We start from the raw sequence: 20,016 nt of genomic DNA, 5'->3' as shown, positions 1-20,016 counted from the left end.
AGCATGATTTCATGGTAGTACATGGTAGTTCTGTAAAAACTGACTTGCACGCTTGTACACCATTAAAAACTCGCATGATTTTTTTTGGAAAACGCGAAAAAAATTATATTAATTTCAGTTTCTCCCTCCTAATCACAAACATCGCCAAGTATTTATAGGTTGCTTGGCGTAAACGGCATAAAACTTTTTGTTGCGGTTCACATAATTTGTACTCATTTGCAAACAAATCTCCCGATTCCCATTTTGGGGATATGAATTTTTCATGTAAGAAAAACTTTTCCTCTCGCGAATGCGTCAAAATGTGCAAATAAGGTGAACCGCATCAATAATTCCACAGTACCAGTGAGGCTTGCTTAATTAAAATAGCAAGTTTAATTGCAACTCAGAGCAGATGAGATTTTCGTTGTATTCTTTTTCTGCATGGGCAGGGGCATGGTTTAGTTCGGCTTCAAAAAAATGCCGACTTTTTAGCACTAACTCTATGTACTGAATCTACTCAATATATAAATCTATGGTAAATACTCACGCTTACCTTCAGCTTTGAACTCTTATTCAGCAAACCTCCTTCCTCATACTCCACCGAAAGATCAACCAACTCCCTAAAAAATCTACCACTCTTTTCTTCCAAAGCCGTCGATGCGGCCGCGATTGACCACAACCCACACCCAATTACGCTAATTGACAATAAATGAATTGTAAAGTACACCAGGGACGTCACCGTGCAACACTCGGTCCCCAGCTGAGAAGCAAAGTAACCCCGAAAAATACCGAGGACAAAATAGAAGAAAAAATCGATCACAATTTTTCCCTCATACGTCACATTACACTCTTCAACTTGAAGGTTAAGCGTGGTAAAAGAATCCAGAACGTCGTTAATATAATTATAATCATTATATTTCCCATTTTTCTTCAAAACTGCACTCTTTTTGTCAATAATACTTGCTATAATGCAGTTCAAACAGTAATTATAAATTTCGCAAAAAAATTCCAAACTGAGCAAGGAAAAGATACTGAGGTGCGACATAATCGACACGCCTCCAATGATGATGTCATTTGACAATGCACTCTTCTCAGCGGGATGTTCTAAACGAGTGGATAATACGTTACGAAACTGCAGTAATGCAATCACAACGGCGGCAAGACTATAGAGTGAAATTAGCTTAACATAGCGAATTCGCAATTTTTGGCAAAATTGCGTAAACTCTGTCTCTTTTGAGGTTAATTGTAATATTTTTTCTACGGTGGAGATGCAGGAATTTAAAAGATTTATTAATTTTCCCCCCTGTGCGAGTAAAGTTAGGCGAGAAAGGCTTTGCGTGATAAATATGAACGCGGTCCATGCTACCGTGACGGACTTGAAGGTGCCTGACGGATGGCTGGATGTGTCAACTCGACCGGAAAATAGGACCCACAACCCCAACACAAAACTAGTGGCGGAGATAAGTATGGCTATAACTTGGGGAATGTGAGATTTTGATTTTAAAGAGACGGGAAAATATCCGAACGTTTGAGAAATTGAGATATTCAGATTGGATGCATGAAAAATGGTTTGTCGAGCGTTAAAAAATTTGGACAAATCTGTACTGGTTTTCGAAAGGTTCTTCATATTTTGTGGGGCTGGTCCCTCGAATCCTTAAATGATGATGCTAATGGAGTAACAAGAGTTGGGAATCGAATGGCGATTGCATTTCATTTAGGAAATTGCTTTTGAAAGCAAATAAACTAAATTAATTTGGTAAACGGAAAAATTTATACTTGGTGATTCACTTATGCCGTATTACATTTTATATATTGCTAAATATGTACGCATCTATTTAGTGTATTTTTTTTGCAACGTGATAATGTCCTACTCTGGCCGTCATGAAAATATTGACGTGATCAATACCTTGTCCAGTATGTATACATGCACAAATATGTATATATATAAAAGATTAATTTACGTTGCAAATACCATTTTTCAGTTGATCTACCGATAAATATGGTCATGTGTGTCCACAGAGTATGATATAACCACTTGATATAACAACTTATATGATATAACTTCCAGAGAGTGTACGCCACTCTCTGGAATTTAAAGATTGCACTTTATTAATTTCTATATTGTGTTAGTAGCCTTATTTAACCTTGCTAGTATAATTTTACCCGATTTTAATGGTAAAACTATAATTTACACAACATTTGTGTACATATGTAAATTAAATAATCTAAGTACACGATATAATATGCAATTAACTTGAGAAGCAACCAATGACTAAGCAAAATTTTCCTCTGTGTATATATAGATATTTACATACTTGCATACATAAATGTAGATATGGGGTGCTTAATAAGCATCCGGAATTTTTTCATACGCATATATCTAAGGGATATCAGTTTGCCCCAAATTCGAAAGGACCGTAGTGGTGTAGCACATACATCCATTGACTAAAACCCGAAAACCGGAAGTCGATATCTCTTACCGTTCAAAAATGAGGTCAAAAACCAGCGAGCTACTTGCAATAACTTTCCGCCACTACCTCGAAAAAGTGGTTACGCGCTCCAAGAAATTGAGCTGTAGCCACTTTAAAAATCAACTAGTTCAAAAATCAGAAATTTGCCATATACTACTGAGGTATGAGCTACAAAAAACGGGTAATCACAAAAAAATATCTGGTCTGCCCATTCGTGTGGCAGCCCCCAAAGTGATAAGGCTCGTAAAAATAGAAATCTGCACTGTCGGAGCATGATTCGATTCCGTAATTGAAGTTATCACCTGACATAATACGTGGGTGTTTTATTATTAATTTTCAAAAGGTATGTTCCGCACTGTTTCTGACCAAACTTTTGATGAAATAACAAACTTCAAATACTTTTAGGATGCTGTGATTTTTTTCAGTTCTGTAGGTTAACATTAACACTAGCAATAACTCATTAAAATTTACCTCGAAAATATGCCAAAATTTACGACTTGATTTCATTATCATCCGAAAACCGTTTTCCCCTGATGTTTTTCTTTAAGTTTCGAAACGAATAATAATCACTAAGGGACAAGTCTGGACTGCACGGGGCGTGGTTTGTGCAGGTAAAGCGATTTTCGTCTGCACTAACCCTCGCAAAAAGCCAGGTATTAGGTGGCGCGTTGTCGTCTAAAAAAAGGCCAACTCTTTATTTTGACCCCACGTTTCTTTTCAACCGGAGGACGCAGCTCCTCCGGGGTTCCTGCATACACGGCCCCATTTATTGCAGTATTTCCAGCAATAAATTTTATAAGGAGGGGACCTTTGGTATCCTTGAAAATGGTCATCATCATTTTTTTTGTCACATTTTTGCACTTTTCAATTCACGGGCGGTGGCAACCCCTCGTGCTTCCAATGAGGGAATTTTTATTTGGTCACGGGGTCATAATAGTAAACCCAAGTACCATATGCAACTAATAAAATATTGAGCAGGTTGCAGTTTTCATTTAATAGGTTAAAATTTGCATTGCAAAAGTCGACTCGATCCTGTTTGTGAGATGCCGAAAGCAATTTTGGTACCCAACGGACGGAAACCATTTTCATACCTAAGTCTTCAGTTAACATGGAACAAATTGCTGGTTTTGGAACACCCATCTCATCTGCTATATAGGACAGTTTCAATCGCGGATCTCTCATTATTGGTTCCCCTAGTTTCCGGAGCCTTTCTGTGGAAGAAGCGGATTTTGAGCGTCCTTGCGACTTTTTGCCCGAGACCTCGTTTCGCCATCATTAAAAATTTTTGACCCAACTGAATTTGTGTTTTGTGTTGGGCAGTTTTCATTGTACATTTTAAGCATTCAACCATAAATCTGCGACACGTATTGCCCATCCAGCATTAAAAATTAAATCACACTACGATATTTAATTTGCAAATCTAGCATTTTTTCCGTCGAGGTAAAGTTTGCCGATTTATTGCTAGTGTTTATGTTAACCCACAGAGTTGAAAAAATCACAGCCTCCTAAATGTATTTGAAGTTTGTTATTTCATCACAATTTTGGTCAGAAACAGTGCGGAACATACCTTTTGAAAATTAATAATAAAACACCTACGTATATTATTTTAAAGCTTATTAGTTGGGTATCAAATCGTACAAGGTTTTGTAAGCTCATAAATTCAGTGAAGAGTAAAATAAAGGTAACAAACCAGATGACAGAAAAAGGACTCGACCTGAAGGCATCAAAATTGATCGTCCCATACAACACGATATACTGCCAAGATTATCAAAATGAGCTTATTTACACATAGTACAACTCTCCCACCTTCAAGGAAACTATATAGCCAAAACTTGAAAATAAATCTAAGCAAAATTATCCCGATCCGCCTGAAAACGGATCAAATGCAATTAACATGGGAGAGGTGAACAACGTCCTCAAATTTGCCCAAAGCAAGACCAATTCAAGAATTTTTGTTTTTATCCATTGAAGAATATCATAGTAGAAAAAGTTCAGCCAAAAATTTGAACTTATTTCATAAAGTGTGGTCAATAATGGCAAAAAAGTAAGCTCAAAACAGTGGCGAAGCACTTTTTGGAGCGTCTGACAAAAGCTTCTACAGATTGGGCGGAAGGGGTTGCATGAACCATTTGAAGCAAAAAATAATTAGTTTCAATCTTTGTCTCTCCCTGTCCAAAATTTCAGTTATATGAAATTATTGGTTTATTTTATATTTGCATATGCAAAAATTCCGGATACTTCTTAAGCACCCCATACGTCACTTCACCACCCACTTTGAAGTGGGCAGTAATCCCGAGTCGCCTAAAATTAGGCTTTTTCCTAAAATTCAAAAATTATTTGAAAGCCTATTTACAACAGGAGCAAAAAATTGTTGTATTGTACGCAATGTTTCATTCACTTGTGTGGGCGTTATACGATTTTCCCGGACGCTTTTTATAATTTCGCCCTATTCCTACTGGCGACAACGACTACAATTCGGTGCATTTCAACTAGTCCCTCTTGACATCATAGAATCCTCCAGTCCAGAACTTAGCACATTGTTCCAAAAGAAGTCAGTCCTCCAACGACACGTGCCCCCCATAGCTTGGCACCCTTCCAGCTTTCTACCACTAATCGCACAACCCCAATAACCATAACTACCGAACAGATACCAAACAGGGGTCGGATCAACTCCACCGAGACCGGGGTCGACTCATCAAATTGCACTGGCTCTTTCGGATCACCAAACGAAATTTGCACAGCTTCAAAATATTTCCGCTCGTTCAAATAACTTTTCATATCCCGCAATAATAGACTAATCCTGAGTAAATTATTCCACTTTTGAGTTAAGCCGGAAGATGGATTTATATCGCGTGGATTTATCTAGGTCTTGGGATACATAGGAATCTTTAAATTTGGCTTGCTTTGGGAAGTGGAACATTGATCGGGTGTGACAGTGAGTTACGTGGTGCAGAGGGGTGTAGGGATTTGTCGTCCGGACAGCCTGAAAATAGTGGAAATCATCTTCCACCAACGATAGGTTTGAACATTCTGGCGTGAATACGAAGGTGAGATCGGCATTGACAAATATTCCATCCCAAACAAATTGGGAAGAATATGATATTTCTGAGAGTATCGCTGTCAGGAAGATTATCCCGGGACGGTACGCCATGGTAAATCTTTACGGAGTTAGTTAAATTAAATTACGACGAGAAATAATGATTTGTTGATAAGATTAATACTTTTGAAGAGGCTAAGATTAATACTTAATACCGCTTTGGTAGCAATGTATCATTGAAGGTTAGCACGCACACGGAGGCAGTCGATTAGGCAGAATTGCATATTTATGCATTTAGGTATTCACTACCTGCAACGGTAGTAATATTGTCACTTACCTACATATTAAAGAGCGAATGTTTAAATTTTGACATTAATCCACTCACGAATGTGCGTGTGTTAAGCATGTTAGTTAATGTCACCACACCGGGGTCAAAAAACCGCGCCCTCACAAAAATTTTCCTGACGTCCTGCAGCTTCACAGTCAGCATACGTTTTCCTAATTTGTCCCCTACCGATAATACTATTGAACTTGAATGTTAACCATCGACCAGGAAATTTCGGTATGTACATAAATAGGTATACACGTTTGTGCATATGCATATACCTATATAAATATGTACACATACATATGTGCTGGTTAACACAATGTTCCAAGATTTAATGGCTTATTACACCTATGGATATATGTATACAGAAGAATACAAATCTAGTGATGCGGTTTTTTAAGAGAAAGTTTCATATTCTGGGTAACTTAAACCAAGGGGACTTAGTTTTCCACAAAATTTACAAATGACCATAATCTAAATACACACTCAGTAATTCCAATAAAGACTAAATCTGTACGGTCAAAAATTCGCCATAATTCTATAAATTCAAACAGTTTCAAGTACATATACCAGAGCTGAAAAATGTAGACCAGACTAGCGACACATTCAACCATCCATCAACAAGGGGTTTTATAGTTCACAAAGAAGGAAAGTTCGTGACTAGGAAGTGACCAAGTCTGTAAAAAATACCTCTGAATCAATGTCAAGTTAAAAATGCATATTTTGAAGCCAGACATTTCTGAATATTTTATGCATTCCCCTCCTTCTTGCATTCTTTCTTATGCGCTCGGTGGAAGAATTGTTTTCTGAAGGCCAAATTGTTGAACATTAGAATATCACGCATATATGCTTCCTCAGTAAACAACTAGAAATTATGTAGTAATAAATGCTTAAATAAATAAATCCCGGAAGTAAAGACAGCTATTGTTTCATAATAAATACGTCATAGGATTTTATTGCGACTTACATTTTGGTTTTTAAAATGTTTGTTATCTGCTATTTCTGTTTTAATATTACCGAAAATCTATTAAATTTAACTGGTTATAAATAAATATGTAACTAATTATGAAATATCAAAATGTTCCAAAATGTTCCAAAATGTTAATAAATTTCTATTTAATTTTTAAGGAAATAATTTTTTATCGAAATTAAGCACAAAAAATGTTTGATTTTGAGTCCAAGAGTCCCCAGTCTAAATATCTATTTGCTTTCTCCATCTCGAAACTGAACAAGAACAACGAGAAATGTCAGTACTGCCGAGAGAATCTGTAATATTTTAAGTAATTCAATCAATGATTAACCTTATCTTGATTAATAAAGTAAATCACTTATTAAACACTCACCGATGTTAACAGTCTCCTATTTAGCACGAAATATTCACCTGCCTGAAACTTCAACTTATCTCCAGATAACTCCTGCATCATTCCAAAAACCGCATCTTTCATGTCTTCACTCATCCAGCTTTTCTCCATTCGACACATCACCTTCATCACCGCTTTCCGATTACTCTGTAATTTACCCGCTTCCGTTCCCAAGTGATAAATTATTTTTGTACAAAGTATAATTGGAACAAGTCTCGAAAGTCCGGTGATAAATTGCCCAGACGCCGCCCAAATGACCCCAATAAATATGTAGGCCAAGATTAGCAGGGAATTGTACCCAATTTAAAAGGCAACCCCGTTCCCAGCGCTAGATTCATGTTTTCTCAAAATTTTAACTACCCGATGATAATTCAAGATGCAAAGATGTAGCTTTTCCTCGTCCTGAAATTTAGATACTTTTACCAAGTCGTTTTTCAAAATTGACGTTTTACTAGTAACAAACAAATCTTCCCTTTCCCTAAATTTTTCCTGCTCATTAAACTCGGAAAGTTCCGCCGTAATCATTTCCAAACACGCGTTCACAATTTGAATCGGAAACGTGACCCAGATCGTCTGAAAAACGTTTAACGATCCCATAATATTCCACGCGGTCACAATTAACATTCCAGTAGCCCGCTCCTGAAAGGAAAATTCACTTGATAGCCTTTCCCTAAAAAATAGATGCACTATGCAAAACATGGCGAAATTGTGCACAACCAGGGCCCCGATAAGGGCAAGACTTCCACGTATGGCGTGCCTTAATGAGGCTCGTACACTTCTAAAAAGTTGCCCATGTTTTGTCCAAGATTCCACACTGATGACAAAGTTTCCCAGAAGATCACTGCTAGAAATTTGGTTTAGATCCGTTACCAAAGTTTCCCAGTAAGACAACATTCGTCTCGAAGCGAAGAGATGGACTGATATTTTGAACGTGACCTGAAAACAGATCAGTACCGCGGTCATGTTGGAGGCGTATTGTTCCGTGGATCGGGTCAGGTTATGCATGATGCTTATCCTTTTCCCGAATAAGAACCAGTGGACGGCGAGAAAAATTTGAAATGCGAGGACTGCCAGGCTGGAAAGGATGGGAAGGCTGACCCATGAAAATGTGAATTTTGTCCCGTCACTAGTTTTGGAGGTGGAGAGGGGGAAGTATCCGATAAATTGGGATATTCTGCTTCCGAGAGAGATTATAGATATTAAATTGGTCTCGAGAGATGATCGAGACAAGGGTTTAGTATCGATTTCCATAGTTTATTTAGAAATTATGGTGAACAAGGTGTTTTGGGCTACGAAATCGCAGCAACTAAAGAACTGTCAACTGTAGAAGTGGTAGATGGGTACAAGATAGAGATGAGTTTGTGTATGTACAAATGTGTATATTTATTTAGCATGGAATGCATAATTTCTCATAATTAGTTTCCTCTTGGTTGAACTGTGTGTCAAATATTGCACGAATTTGGAACACTTTTTCTAGAGTAGCTTCTTTAATTGCGACAATGTCATGGTTTAACTATTGTACAATTTACGTATGTACTTATGTATGGGGTGAACCATAGTGTTAACTGAAGGAAGAAATTTAAATTTGACAGGTTATAAAAAGGTCAAGGAAATTAGTCACCTTAAATAAATATTTTGAGTGCTCTTATTGATAATTTAATTGGTTTCCGGGCTAATTAGCTTATGATTAGGCAAACAAATTATGGCACAAAATTATGGAAGCTCTGTACATACATATGAGACACACCCAGCATAGTAAACAAAGGACTCTGACATCGACATTAGTCCAATTTGGTCGTCCTTAATGATTTCATTAATCACATAATCATAAATTATTTCCAAATTTACAATTTTTAAACTTAAGAAAATGATTATATTTCATGTGTACTACAGATGTACCTCTCCTGATAACCATAGTATGGTTACCATAAATATGTCGGTATGTATACTAAATTCTACTTTGTCTCCGCTTGACGCTGAAAGTGAAAGTATGAAAGTATGAAAGTATATAGATATTTACATATTATACGGAACGCATATCGTCAGTGACGATTCGTCACTAGGTAAATGCATATTAGACAATATTCGCGAAAATTTGGCCAACCCTCCGGAAAAATTCACCAGGTTTACTGCCGTTGTAAATTGACAGTTCAAAAAACATGCAGCTTAGAAATAATTTCTAGCGTATGAAACATTTAGTATTTAAATGGAAATATTTAATACAAATATTTAATACCCTTTCATATCCTTCTAGCAGCTGTACGTTGATGACACCTTTTCCCACATTAAGAAAGAAGTCATCTTGGCGACACTAAACAGTTTTCATCCCAAAATCCAATTCACAATCGAGGAACCAATAAGATATACAAAAATTCCTATCTGATTTAGTTATGAGGAACGCTTCTTCTCAAATGAATGGGTGCACCACTGGCTTCAAAAATGGGTCGCATTCGTTCCTCGATTTCCGTTGACTGAATTATTAGAAAACTGAATATAGGAAACATTTACACATGCTTGAAAATTATTTTAATGCGCGAGTTATTTACCATACGCCCCGACATTTCCACGCTTGTCAATCCTCTACTGTGCAAGATGAGATCCTCAACATGGGGAGTAAAGTTATCCTCCTTGACGAAAATGCCCGTAAAAAGGACACTCTTAACTCCTGAAATTACAACGAGCTTTTATTAAGGGCTTTTATATGTAAGATCGCTGTATCCGTTGGTCTGATAACTCGTGAACAAAAGTATTTACATGCGAACTTGAAATTTAGAAGGTAAACTGCAAATGTGACGGGACAAAGTGATTTCAAAAGGTTACAGGCCATGATTTTCTCAAAGTTTGCACGACATTTGTAAAAATTGAAATCGATAGTACATATGTACATATTTTCAAAGAGCTGTCCAACGCAATCAATAATTTTGACCTGCGACACCCTGGTCACAGCTATCGAAAAAACCGTAATTTTAACGTAAAATACGTAATTTTAACGTAAAATACGTAATTTTAACATATTTTTACGATATTCATTCATTTTACGAAATGACACACTGCTTCCACCCCTTGGCTATAACTGTTCATTAATTGGAAATACTTATTTATAGGCTGATTTTAACCTACATAAATATTAAACCACTTATGTATGTATAAATACCTTTCATGAGCGACATGGCTTTGAGGACTTGGATCAACACGGGGTACACGCCTTGCAATTCCGTGGCAACATGTACGTTGACCCGTTCCAAATCCCAGATTTGGAACGGTTCGATAGTCTGGTTGATGTCTGAAACGGAAGTGTGATATGCGATCTCCAACCTCAACTCGAGTTTCTTAACGGCAGGAAATACACGGATCAATTTTCCCACAAATTCCTTGTCCCTCAAGGACCATACGACCACAGAGAGAGATTGAATTTCTCCATGTTGCCCCCACAAATTTGCATGGGACGTCCCCGTTCCTTGGTGGATGGAGAGGGTTTTTAATTTTGGAAAGTGGTCCTCGTCAAAAAAGTCCCGAATTTGGTACGTGTTTATGGAACGGGTGGAGAGCGTGGTAACGTTGGACATCACGGGAACATCCCAAACAGTTTGGATCTGCGATGCATACAAAACATAGATATGTATTTACAATGGGGGCGCAAACCATGTTCAACCCAGATTATTTTTCACCATGTTAATTTGAAAGAGCAACTTTTCAGAAACGACATTTGGCGTGGGAGATGCGAAAAACTCAGCAAGTTTTAGGCGCCGCAAGTTCGCAAAACCCTTAACTACTTCCGCAAGTCACAAATTCCACTGGAAAACCGAGCATTTTTGCGGATTTGCGGGGCCCAAAACTTCTGAATTGTTTCTTCTGAAGCTGAATTTTTTGCGTCTCCATAGGTATCCAGAATTTTAAAATAAATTACCAGAGCCGAGAAATGATTAAAAAATATGCTATCATCTCTATGAAATTCATGTAAACTATAGTAAACCAAAATTGGATAACACACCTGTGTTTTTAAATAGCTATGCATTACAAAATCAAGTTTGGCAAGTGCCTCAATGACTAAAAATTGTTTAGCTTAATAAAATAAATTGCCGTGAGTATGCCCATTGTAAAATACTTATTAAATATTTAGAGTTATTGCCTGCTTCAAGGTAGTAGAAAGTGAATCCAGCGCCAATTCCAGCACGATTACGGAATCCTTGACCTGAGCCAGCATCTTGATCACATTATCCAAATTGATGTCAGGTATATTATAATTGTAATACGTTCCAAATTTGTATTTCAGAACTTTAAGGCTACTACACCCCTCCAAATTCGGATAGAGAGACGCCGCGACGTCCAAAGTGGTCAAATTGGGGGCAGCATCGATCAAGATTTGGATCAGGGGGTGGAATTCGTGGCACCCAGTGGTGCGATCAAGTCGAAACTCTGAATTAATCGTGAACTTAAGCGAGGTCAAGCTAGGTTGAGGCGGGAGTTTTTGAAACGCCCGAGGTGCAATTTTGTAGTCCCCATCGGGATCAAGTCGCCAGCCACTAAGGATTTCAATGTCTTGGATTTTCGTGGACCCCAACGCCCTAATTCCTTCGAGGAAAGCGGGGAGAAATTTCTTCTCGGCGACGAAAAATTTAATTTCACGAGTTAATTGAGACACTTTGGGCACGTGGGTGAGCGCCTTTTTAATAACGTCGGTCTTCCTCTTTTTCGGGGTAGACGGGTCGAATTTGTACGAGATGAGGAGGCGTCGAAGTAGTTTGTCGTTGACGGGGGCCACCTTGTCGAACTTGGGCCATTTGTAGGATAAAAGCTCGTTGACCTGGAGCCGAGTCCGTTTTGCTAATACAGCAGTGCCGACATCGTTCCACTCGTGGCAAACGAGACGAGAATTCTTCAAGTCGGGGAGGTCGAGTTTGGCGAAGATGGCGTCGAGAATCTGGTGCAAATTTAAAATTATTGCATTATTCTGTTATTAGAGAGTTGTGCAAATAACTTACCAACGAATTCCTCAAAACTTTCGACATGGCGTTGCTGGGGTCAACAGGTACTTTTTTCGAGGCTGGAATTGAACGGAATTAATACAGAAAATTAATGTCTCTCGTAATAACGAAGTCTCAATTTTGAGAGAAAATATAGATTCCAGTATTTACTAAAATTTGGAAAAGTCCTCTCTCTTGAAGAAGTTAGCCGCAACGTCATAGTTGATAGTGTGACGATTTTTGTCACTAAAATCCGCAACTTTTGGAATATTGTGGAGTAGGTGCGACTTCCTGAACTAAAATTATGTAATAATAAAATAAATACTAAATAGGAGTTCACTCCTAATAAAAAATGCATACAGGAAAAATTTAAAATATTCGTTAAATATTTAAACCAAATATACGTACATATGTTACCTAAATAAACAAAATATGTTATCTAGCTTGCCCAACTTTTGCGGATGATGAAAATGACTGCTAGCTTCTAACTAACGGTCGAGTTAGGGTAAGACATAAAATACGCAATCCCTACAATATCTCTCATATATGTATGTACGAGTTCATAGTGCAATGGCCAGCACTTGCTCTGATGGCGATATTTGACTAGTTTCTCTTTTGCAGAATGCATACAATCAGGGCCCATCCATACATTACGTAACTCAAAAATCGCAATTTTCTTGACCAGAATGTGTAGATATCACGCCATAAAAAATGACAATTTTTTGCCTCCCACTAGGAAACCGAGTTTTCGGCGTGTACTTTCACTGAACTCGGGAAGAAGTAAAGTGGGCGACCCTGATGACGTAATATATTGACGCTCCTTATGTATAAAGTCACTTTTATGGGTCAACGTTTATTGCTTTCTTCTTCCATCCTCCAAACAAAAAGGTCTCTTTTGCCTACTCTCCCCTCACCCTCCAGCGCAATAAAAGTTTCTCTTTTCCTTGAAGTCTACATTTTTGTATGTGTAAAAAATCATAATATGACTTAACACGAATAAGATTAAGCGACCCAATGTTCCCAAATTTTCTTGGAACCTCAACCTGCTAGTTAGTTGAGAGCCACACCAAAGTCTCAAAGTTTAAAATTAAATAAGTCAAACTTCTCTGACGTCAAACTTTTCATGAATGGCTTCTGGTCAGTTTACCATTTAATCATGTTTATAAAATATTTGTTATTTAAATATTTATTAGTGTTGGACCTGGAAATTGAGTTAATCAATTTTGCAAACTTATGGGTACGACCACTGTATATAATATTTTAAATTTTAGGAACCTTCGTAAGTGTTTTACATGTTATGTCGAAAAGTGATAACTTTCTTATTAAACTCGAAAGTCGGTTATTAATCGTTATCTCATTTCGTTGTGAACCACACCTCCGGTGAAATGAATGGGTGCAGCTCTAGCTTCAAAGATGAGTCGTATTCGGTCCACAATTTCCGATACCTGAATTCATCAGAAAACTGAACATAAGGAAAATAGTAGTTCTTTTATAAATCTTGAGTTATATACCTCATCCCCAGAGATTTCCACCCTTTTAAACCCTCTACTGAGCAAGATGAGGTCATCAATGCAGGTAGAAAAATCGTCCTCCTTGATGGAAGTATTTTTGAACAGGACACGTTTGACGCCTAAAAAATTATCATCTTAACCAATTATTCTGAACTAATAAAAATTCGATATGTACCGTAAAAACTCAAATAGTAGCCGGGGGCTACTATTAAAAAAATCGGCGGCTGGGACCCGGCTACTATTTGAGCAAGGCTGCTATTTGGGCACGGTCACTATTTATAAAATTATGAAAAAATGCACGGCAACTATTAGCAAACAGCTATTGTAATTTTGTTTCCAGAATCAAACTCAAATTAAATTTTCCCTTAGATTCGTATTAGATGACAATTCTATATGTTAATCCTGCTCTTAATTTAAATAATTTCTCTGATGAGCCGAATTTCGTGTTCAATTCGATTTTGTATACCTGAGATTAAATTTAATTGTGATTTAATTACTTAAATGAGCTGGCTAGGATATGTCTAGGTCTGGCTGTATGTATGTATGTACATTGGAAATTGACGAACGTCTATAATTCAAGTAAGGTTACTATTTGAGCAAGGTCACTATTTATAAAATTATGAAAAAGGCAGGGCTACTATTTGGGCACGGCTACTATTTGAGAAAGGGCTACTATTTGAGTGTTTACGGTACTCTCCATTCGCACACAGTTGAACTTTTACAGAAATTGAGAATTCTGAGAAACTACGCACTGTCAATCTCTAATTCGCTCAAATTATGCTTACGGGGGACTTTGAGACTGACGGTGCCGTAGTTTCTCAGAATTCTCAATTTGTGTAAAAGTTCAACTGTGTGCGAATATGTAAGAGTATGTATGTACCTTTCCCAGGAGATATATTTTTTAAGAGTTCGATCATCCTTGAGGATGCGGCTACACAACGGACGTGAACGTTGACCTGTTCCAAATCCCAGATTTGGAACATGATCCAATCCTTAATGGAAATGGGACAAGGGAGCACCATCGTCAAGCAAAATTTCTTTACGGAGGGAAATATTTGGACAATTTTTTCGAACTCATCTCCCATCCAAGGACCAGTAAGCATCAGGGTAAGAGATTCAACTTTTCTGTGTCGTTTCCAGAAATTAGGATCCGCTGATAACATCGATTCCTCAAACCTGTTGATGAGCGAGACGCTGGTTAGGTTTGGGAGGTGCTTCTCATCAAAGAAGTCGTAGATTTTGTACACGTTTACGGAATTGATGGATAAGGAGGTAAGTTTCGACATCACGGGAGTGTGAGGATTCTTGACCTGATGTTATTGAAAATTATTTATTTAGTCCTTCGTGTCCGTTTTAAGAAACGTCCATAAATTATGACACGTAAAAACGCCGACTGTTCAGGCCCCCATGCGTTATGCCCCTTTTAACATGTGGCTCAAATGTTGCCCTCCCATCCCCCTCAATAGTGACATAATGTATGGACGTTCCCAATTTGCTTCAATAATTGTGAGACTGGTGCTTGCGCTTTCATATACCGATAACCACTATTATGATAAAAATAAATTGCATTCAGATTAGAAAGGTAATCTAATAATGATATACATTTACATTTACATACCAAATAAAAGTTATCCCTCCTAAAAATTTTGGTAAACTTTCCATATCAAACTGATTTAAAAAAATCTATTAGCATATTCTAAAATATTTCCTTCTCATGGGTATGTCTTGAAAAAATCTAAGTTTCAAATCATTTTGTACTTTTTCGCCACAAACGGAAACTTCAAAATGTAAACTAAAGTGTAAGTTCTTGTCGCTATATTGGTGTACCATCCACACTTAAATTAATAAATTTGCAAACTCATCCCCGAAAAATTTAAATAAACATCAGTCTCACAATTATTGAGGTCACAACGTAGTCCAATTTTTATTTTTTACCTGTGTCTTATCGGCAACCGATTGATTACCGATATAGCTCAATTCCACCTCAGTTACGGAATCCTTAACCTGTCCTAACATCCTGGTCACATCAGCCAAGTTTAATTGAGGACAAGTCAATGGTAACACATGCAAACACTTTCTGAACATAAATTTCAACACTTTCAAACTTTTACACCCCTCCAAATTGGGGTAGATAGGCCCCGTGACGTCCAAAGAGGTCAAATTGGGTGCGGAATCGATTAATACTTGGAGAAACGGTTGACAACCGATGGGGCCGATGGTACGGGGAGGATGGTAAGAATGAACGTTAAACTTGAGTGAGGTCAAAGTTGGTAGAGCTGAAATAGTTAGGTACGAATGTACCGGAACCTTGTTGAAACTGATGTTTTTCCAAGACGCGTAGATTGAAATGTGTCGGATTTTTGTGGGGCCAAGTAACCTTATTCCTTGATAAATAGGGGCGACATCTTTCATGTGGCCGAGGCGAAAATCAATTTCGTGAGTGACTTGGGGCACCTGACTGAGCGCTTTGGTGATTACGTTGCCCTGCTTATTTGTCGGAACGGAGGGATCGAATCTGTCCCAGATTACGAGGTTACGGTACAGTTTGGCGTCTACGGGAGTCGCCTGGTATAAATTTGGCTCGTCATAGCGGAAAACCTTGGTGACATGGAGATAAGTCTGTTTTCCTAATAAACTGGCGCCGACGTCGCGCCAGACATGGCAACCGAGACGAGAATTCTCCAAGTCAAGTATATCTAGCTTGGCGAGGATGATGTCAAGAATCTTGTGAAAATTAAAAATTACAGAGATTCGTATTTTTATTTGATAACGAATTTGTCGTTGAATAACCCCGGAACGGTTTGTCGTAGCGGGTCAAAATTTTGAACAGAGGAGCATGTTATCCTCAGATGGGTGTGTGCAAAAATTCAAATCTCTACTTCCAAAATTGCCTCCCACACAGCCCCCAGAAGTTGAAACAGTCATTTCAACTCTTTCCAAACTCCGTCTAAAAAATTTGGTCTCCACAGAAAAAATTTTCTTGTAAGTATCCAAACTCCAAGAAATCTATTTGACTTACATTGGCGGATTGTACAGGTATTCCACTATTCAAAATGATTTTTGTCTCAAATCTAGCTTCAAGGTCCTTTGCATAACCTTGGGTGAACTTTGCGTCTGGAAAGACACCGCGTCACGATGAAAAATCACCTTATTCATTTTTTTACCGTACAATTGAGGAAAATGTTATTCTAAAAGTGGTTGTCATACACGGTCCACATAATACTTCGCAGATATCTTCTCTTTTTGCGGGACTTTGATAAGTGGGAGGACACCACGACCCGACATTGCACCCACAACCATATACTGTTTACAAAAGTTCTCCTCACGCGGAAGCACTAATTTGCGTGATTTGTTTTCGGCATTTGTCGTGTAGTAAGCTTTTCGAACCCAATTAGTATTTTGTAGAGAAATTAGTGCTTCGTCAAATGTCACTAAAAACTTACTCTGATTCTTTGACAGAAAATTTAAATAATTTTTTTTGCAAATACGGGCGCGATTTTTTTTCGGTCAGCTGATGCACATGAGTTTTCTGACCAAGTTGTTTCTTCAAAGTCTTAATTCCTCTTTCCACTGAATGCTTAGACACCCCAACCTCACGAGAAATTCCACTTTGGGTCGGTGGATTGTCTTTTGAGGTCAAGAGGTCAATTTTCCTAAGCACGGTAGAATTTACTACTTTATTTGCCTTCTTCTAGGGGGTGTCAGTGGTCCCTCACTCAAAATTTCTCGCTTTTCTCTTATATTTTTCAATACTTTATTGATTCCAGATTTCGAAACTGTTTTCTTTTCACTTTCATGACGTTTAGTTATTTGGCTTTACGAGAATTTAAGTTTGAAAAGAGTTTTTATGACTGTGTCGACTACTGGGGGCTGTGGGGGATGCATTTTTGAAAGTAAAGAGTTGAATTTTTGCACACGTCCATCTGAGGATAACATGCTCCTCTGTTCAAAATTTTGACCCGCTACGACAAACCGTTCCGGGGTTATTCAACGACAAATTCGTTATCAAATAAAAATGCGACTCTCTGTACTGCATTAATTCAATATCAAAGATAAAAATTTAATGAATGCTATATAGTAAATAATTAGTGAGTGACTCACTAACGGATTCCGTAAGACTTTCGACAATGCGCTGTTATTATCGTCGTCGTGAGTTTCTGTAGCTAGAATTTCAAATTTTAAAAAATTCAAAATTCAGATTTATACGTTATTTTTGGTAAACAACACATGCAAGAAACAATAGTTAATTGCCAAAATATTTACCTAAATGTAGAGAACCCATGTCCCCTCGTGACGGTGACTGCATGCTTATCAAATTTCAATTAATAGTAGAGTTGCCGCGGGTAGCGAAAATGCTACCCGTTACCCGACCCGCTACCCGCAGCACAACTACCCGTACCCGCACGGGTACCCGTTCGGGTACCCGTTACCGGCTACCCTTTATGAAAGTTAGGTTAAAAACTAACCAACCTTCAGAATAAATTTTTATTTAATCAATTATTTGCTCATTTAGGTTGATTAGTAGTTTGAGATATGTAATGCTGTGCAACGAACGAATATCATAATTTGCTAGATGTAATTAGCTATTTCTGAAATTAAAATTATTAACTTTCAATGGAACCTTTTTCAAGCCTGATCGGGATTTCTTAGCGAATTATATCAAGGGAAGCCAAAAAACCAAGCCAAAAATTAGGAATTATCACTTATGTATCTTTCCGTTGAATGGCCTGTTTAAAAAAACTATTGGGGGGACAAAGATCAAAGTCTACCATGGTTTTCGTCCAGTGAAAGAAAAATATGCAGAACATTAAGTTAAAAATTAAACTTTGTCGCCAATAGTTTGTTCAACGTGACCATTAACGGAAAGATAAGTATCACGCGATTCCTAGTTTTGGGCTTGACTTTTCGATATACTCGCTAGAGAATCTTGGTGTAGCTTGAAAAAAGGTTAAATTTTTAGTTTGATTTTTTGAAATTATGATTTAAAACGGTTTTATTCAAAAATAATTGCCTCCAAGTAAAATTTTTGTTTTCAATCGGATTCAGATTTTTCATTTTCAAAGCACAAACTAAGATCTCGTCAGACTTACATAATACACAAATACAAGTTAAATGATTACTGATATTTGAGAGCAGACAGATTAGTTTGAGATTAGCTTGAGAAACAATAATTTCTCCGCATTTTCGGGACGTGAGGCATATTTGAAGAATTATTTGGGGCTGAGAAGAAGTATTTGGGGCTGCCCAAGGCTTGTGTGGATATCGAAAAGACACGCTAGTTATAATCTCTAGCTTCTGGCAAATGGAAAATTTTGAAATCGATAAATAATAAATTTACGCTTTTCTTGGTAAATGGTCTAACTTTCTACTAACTTTCTTTGTGAACTGATTTATGTCGAAAATTAAATAAAAACTGAACTACCCGTTACCCGTGCGGGTAGTTCTTGCTACCCGCAGAGAACGGGTACCCGCAAGTATGGTGCGGGTATGCGGGTAACGGGTACCCGACCCGTTACCCGCGGCAACCCTAATTAATAGTATATTTTATTTGTGGCGATGTTTAATGCTGCGTTAGTAAAGTATGTATGTACATATGTATGACATAAGTTTTATCGTTCGTTGTTTTGTGTGTTAATAAATAGCTCGAAATATTTAGTTAATTTATTACCTTAAGAATAATTAATTGTTTGGTGAACGACAGATCACCACCTGTTTCTGTTTTGTAATGTAAAATTTGTATGCATGTAGATTGACAATTGGATTTATATTCGCTGTGCTGATCAATTCTCTCCCTTTGTTAAAACGAGTAAGAGTCGTGCGTCATAATTTTTTTTCATGAGCATTTTTTTGTCATCGAGGATTTCGCATGAATTGTAAATGTGTATCAAGATGTATGTAGTTCTATGAAGTATTATAAATTGAATAATTTAATACGAATGCATACCTCACTTGTCGGGTAGTCGATTTGCAGTGATAGATATTTGCATTTTAAATAGCATTTATTGTACACATATGAATGTAAACTACAATTTGTAGTACGTATGTACATAAATCCTGACCGAATCCAGTGTTGCTGGATGTGACAAACTTTCTCTGCTAATAAAAGTTTCTCATTCAATGCTGAGTATTTATATAAAGTAAAGTGTGTAAATTTCTTAGAAAATATATGGTATTAATAGCTACATTTTTCATATGGCAATTTTGCAGATGAACCTTCATTTTTATGACCTCTCATAGGGCTACCTGCTCGTTGAAGGGTTACAGGAATATTTGGCTTGGGTTGTCGCCGGATTAACATATTTATTTCTTTAAATGTGGTTAAAGTTTAAAAACCGATACGTAGTCTATTTTACCACGCACTGAGT

The 20,016-nt window shown here is 37.4% G+C and overlaps 3 protein-coding genes across 4 annotated transcripts; all 3 read right to left on the bottom strand.

Annotated features, from left to right (window-relative positions):
• Positions 1-6,359: 6,359 nt before the first annotated feature.
• Positions 6,360-8,544, bottom strand: LOC118438065. Its single transcript, XM_035857773.1, has 2 exons — positions 7,159-8,544; positions 6,360-7,081 (listed from the first exon to the last, which is right to left on the bottom strand). The coding sequence occupies exon 1, from the start codon at positions 8,425-8,427 to the stop codon at positions 7,480-7,482; it is 948 nt and encodes a 315-aa protein (XP_035713666.1). The 5' UTR covers positions 8,428-8,544; the 3' UTR covers positions 6,360-7,081; positions 7,159-7,479.
• Positions 8,545-8,644: 100 nt separating this feature from the next.
• Positions 8,645-12,646, bottom strand: LOC110857437. Of its 2 annotated transcripts, none has more exons than XM_035857771.1 (7): positions 12,549-12,646; positions 12,312-12,436; positions 12,159-12,220; positions 11,306-12,097; positions 10,331-10,769; positions 9,723-9,841; positions 8,645-9,647 (listed from the first exon to the last, which is right to left on the bottom strand). In XM_035857771.1, exons 2-7 carry the CDS (start codon positions 12,358-12,360, stop codon positions 9,561-9,563), a joined length of 1,548 nt encoding a protein of 515 aa, XP_035713664.1. In that variant the 5' UTR covers positions 12,361-12,436; positions 12,549-12,646; the 3' UTR covers positions 8,645-9,560. The 2 variants fall into 2 exon arrangements, with proteins under 2 accessions (XP_035713664.1, XP_021961723.1); XM_022106031.2 differs by having other exon boundaries at positions 12,558-12,644.
• A 182-nt stretch (positions 12,647-12,828) lies between these two features.
• LOC118438064 lies at positions 12,829-19,115 on the bottom strand. The gene is made up of 6 exons (XM_035857772.1): positions 17,915-19,115; positions 17,753-17,814; positions 15,587-16,375; positions 14,532-14,961; positions 13,652-13,770; positions 12,829-13,585 (listed from the first exon to the last, which is right to left on the bottom strand). Exons 1-6 carry the CDS (start codon positions 17,955-17,957, stop codon positions 13,490-13,492), a joined length of 1,539 nt encoding a protein of 512 aa, XP_035713665.1. The 5' UTR covers positions 17,958-19,115; the 3' UTR covers positions 12,829-13,489.
• Positions 19,116-20,016: the final 901 nt, after the last annotated feature.

This window comes from Folsomia candida, unplaced genomic scaffold, assembly GCF_002217175.1.
Source record: "Folsomia candida strain VU population unplaced genomic scaffold, ASM221717v1 Fcan01_Sc018, whole genome shotgun sequence".
Lineage (NCBI taxonomy): Eukaryota > Metazoa > Arthropoda > Collembola > Entomobryomorpha > Isotomidae > Folsomia > Folsomia candida.
The sequence above is the reverse complement of the archived record's forward strand: the minus strand, read 5'-3'. Positions and strand labels throughout refer to the sequence as shown.

Excerpts from the sequence above, each read along its gene's own strand:
- LOC110857437 (XM_035857771.1), bottom strand. The coding sequence starts at position 12,360 with ATGACGTTGCGGCTAACTTCTTCAAGAGAGAGGACTTTTCCAAATTTT. Across the intron at positions 12,221-12,311 it reads GAGGACTTTTCCAAATTTTA|CCTCGAAAAAAGTACCTGTT; the intron begins GTAAATACTGGA and ends GTTCAATTCCAG. Across the intron at positions 10,770-11,305 it reads TTTCTACTACCTTGAAGCAG|ATCCAAACTGTTTGGGATGT; the intron begins GCAATAACTCTA and ends TATGCATCGCAG.
- LOC118438065 (XM_035857773.1), bottom strand. The coding sequence starts at position 8,427 with ATGGAAATCGATACTAAACCCTTGTCTCGATCATCTCTCGAGACCAAT.
- LOC118438064 (XM_035857772.1), bottom strand. The coding sequence starts at position 17,957 with ATGCAGTCACCGTCACGAGGGGACATGGGTTCTCTACATTTAG. Across the intron at positions 17,815-17,914 it reads CATGGGTTCTCTACATTTAG|CTACAGAAACTCACGACGAC; the intron begins GTAAATATTTTG and ends TTGAAATTCTAG. Across the intron at positions 16,376-17,752 it reads AAGTCTTACGGAATCCGTTA|ATTCTTGACATCATCCTCGC; the intron begins GTGAGTCACTCA and ends AATTTTCACAAG.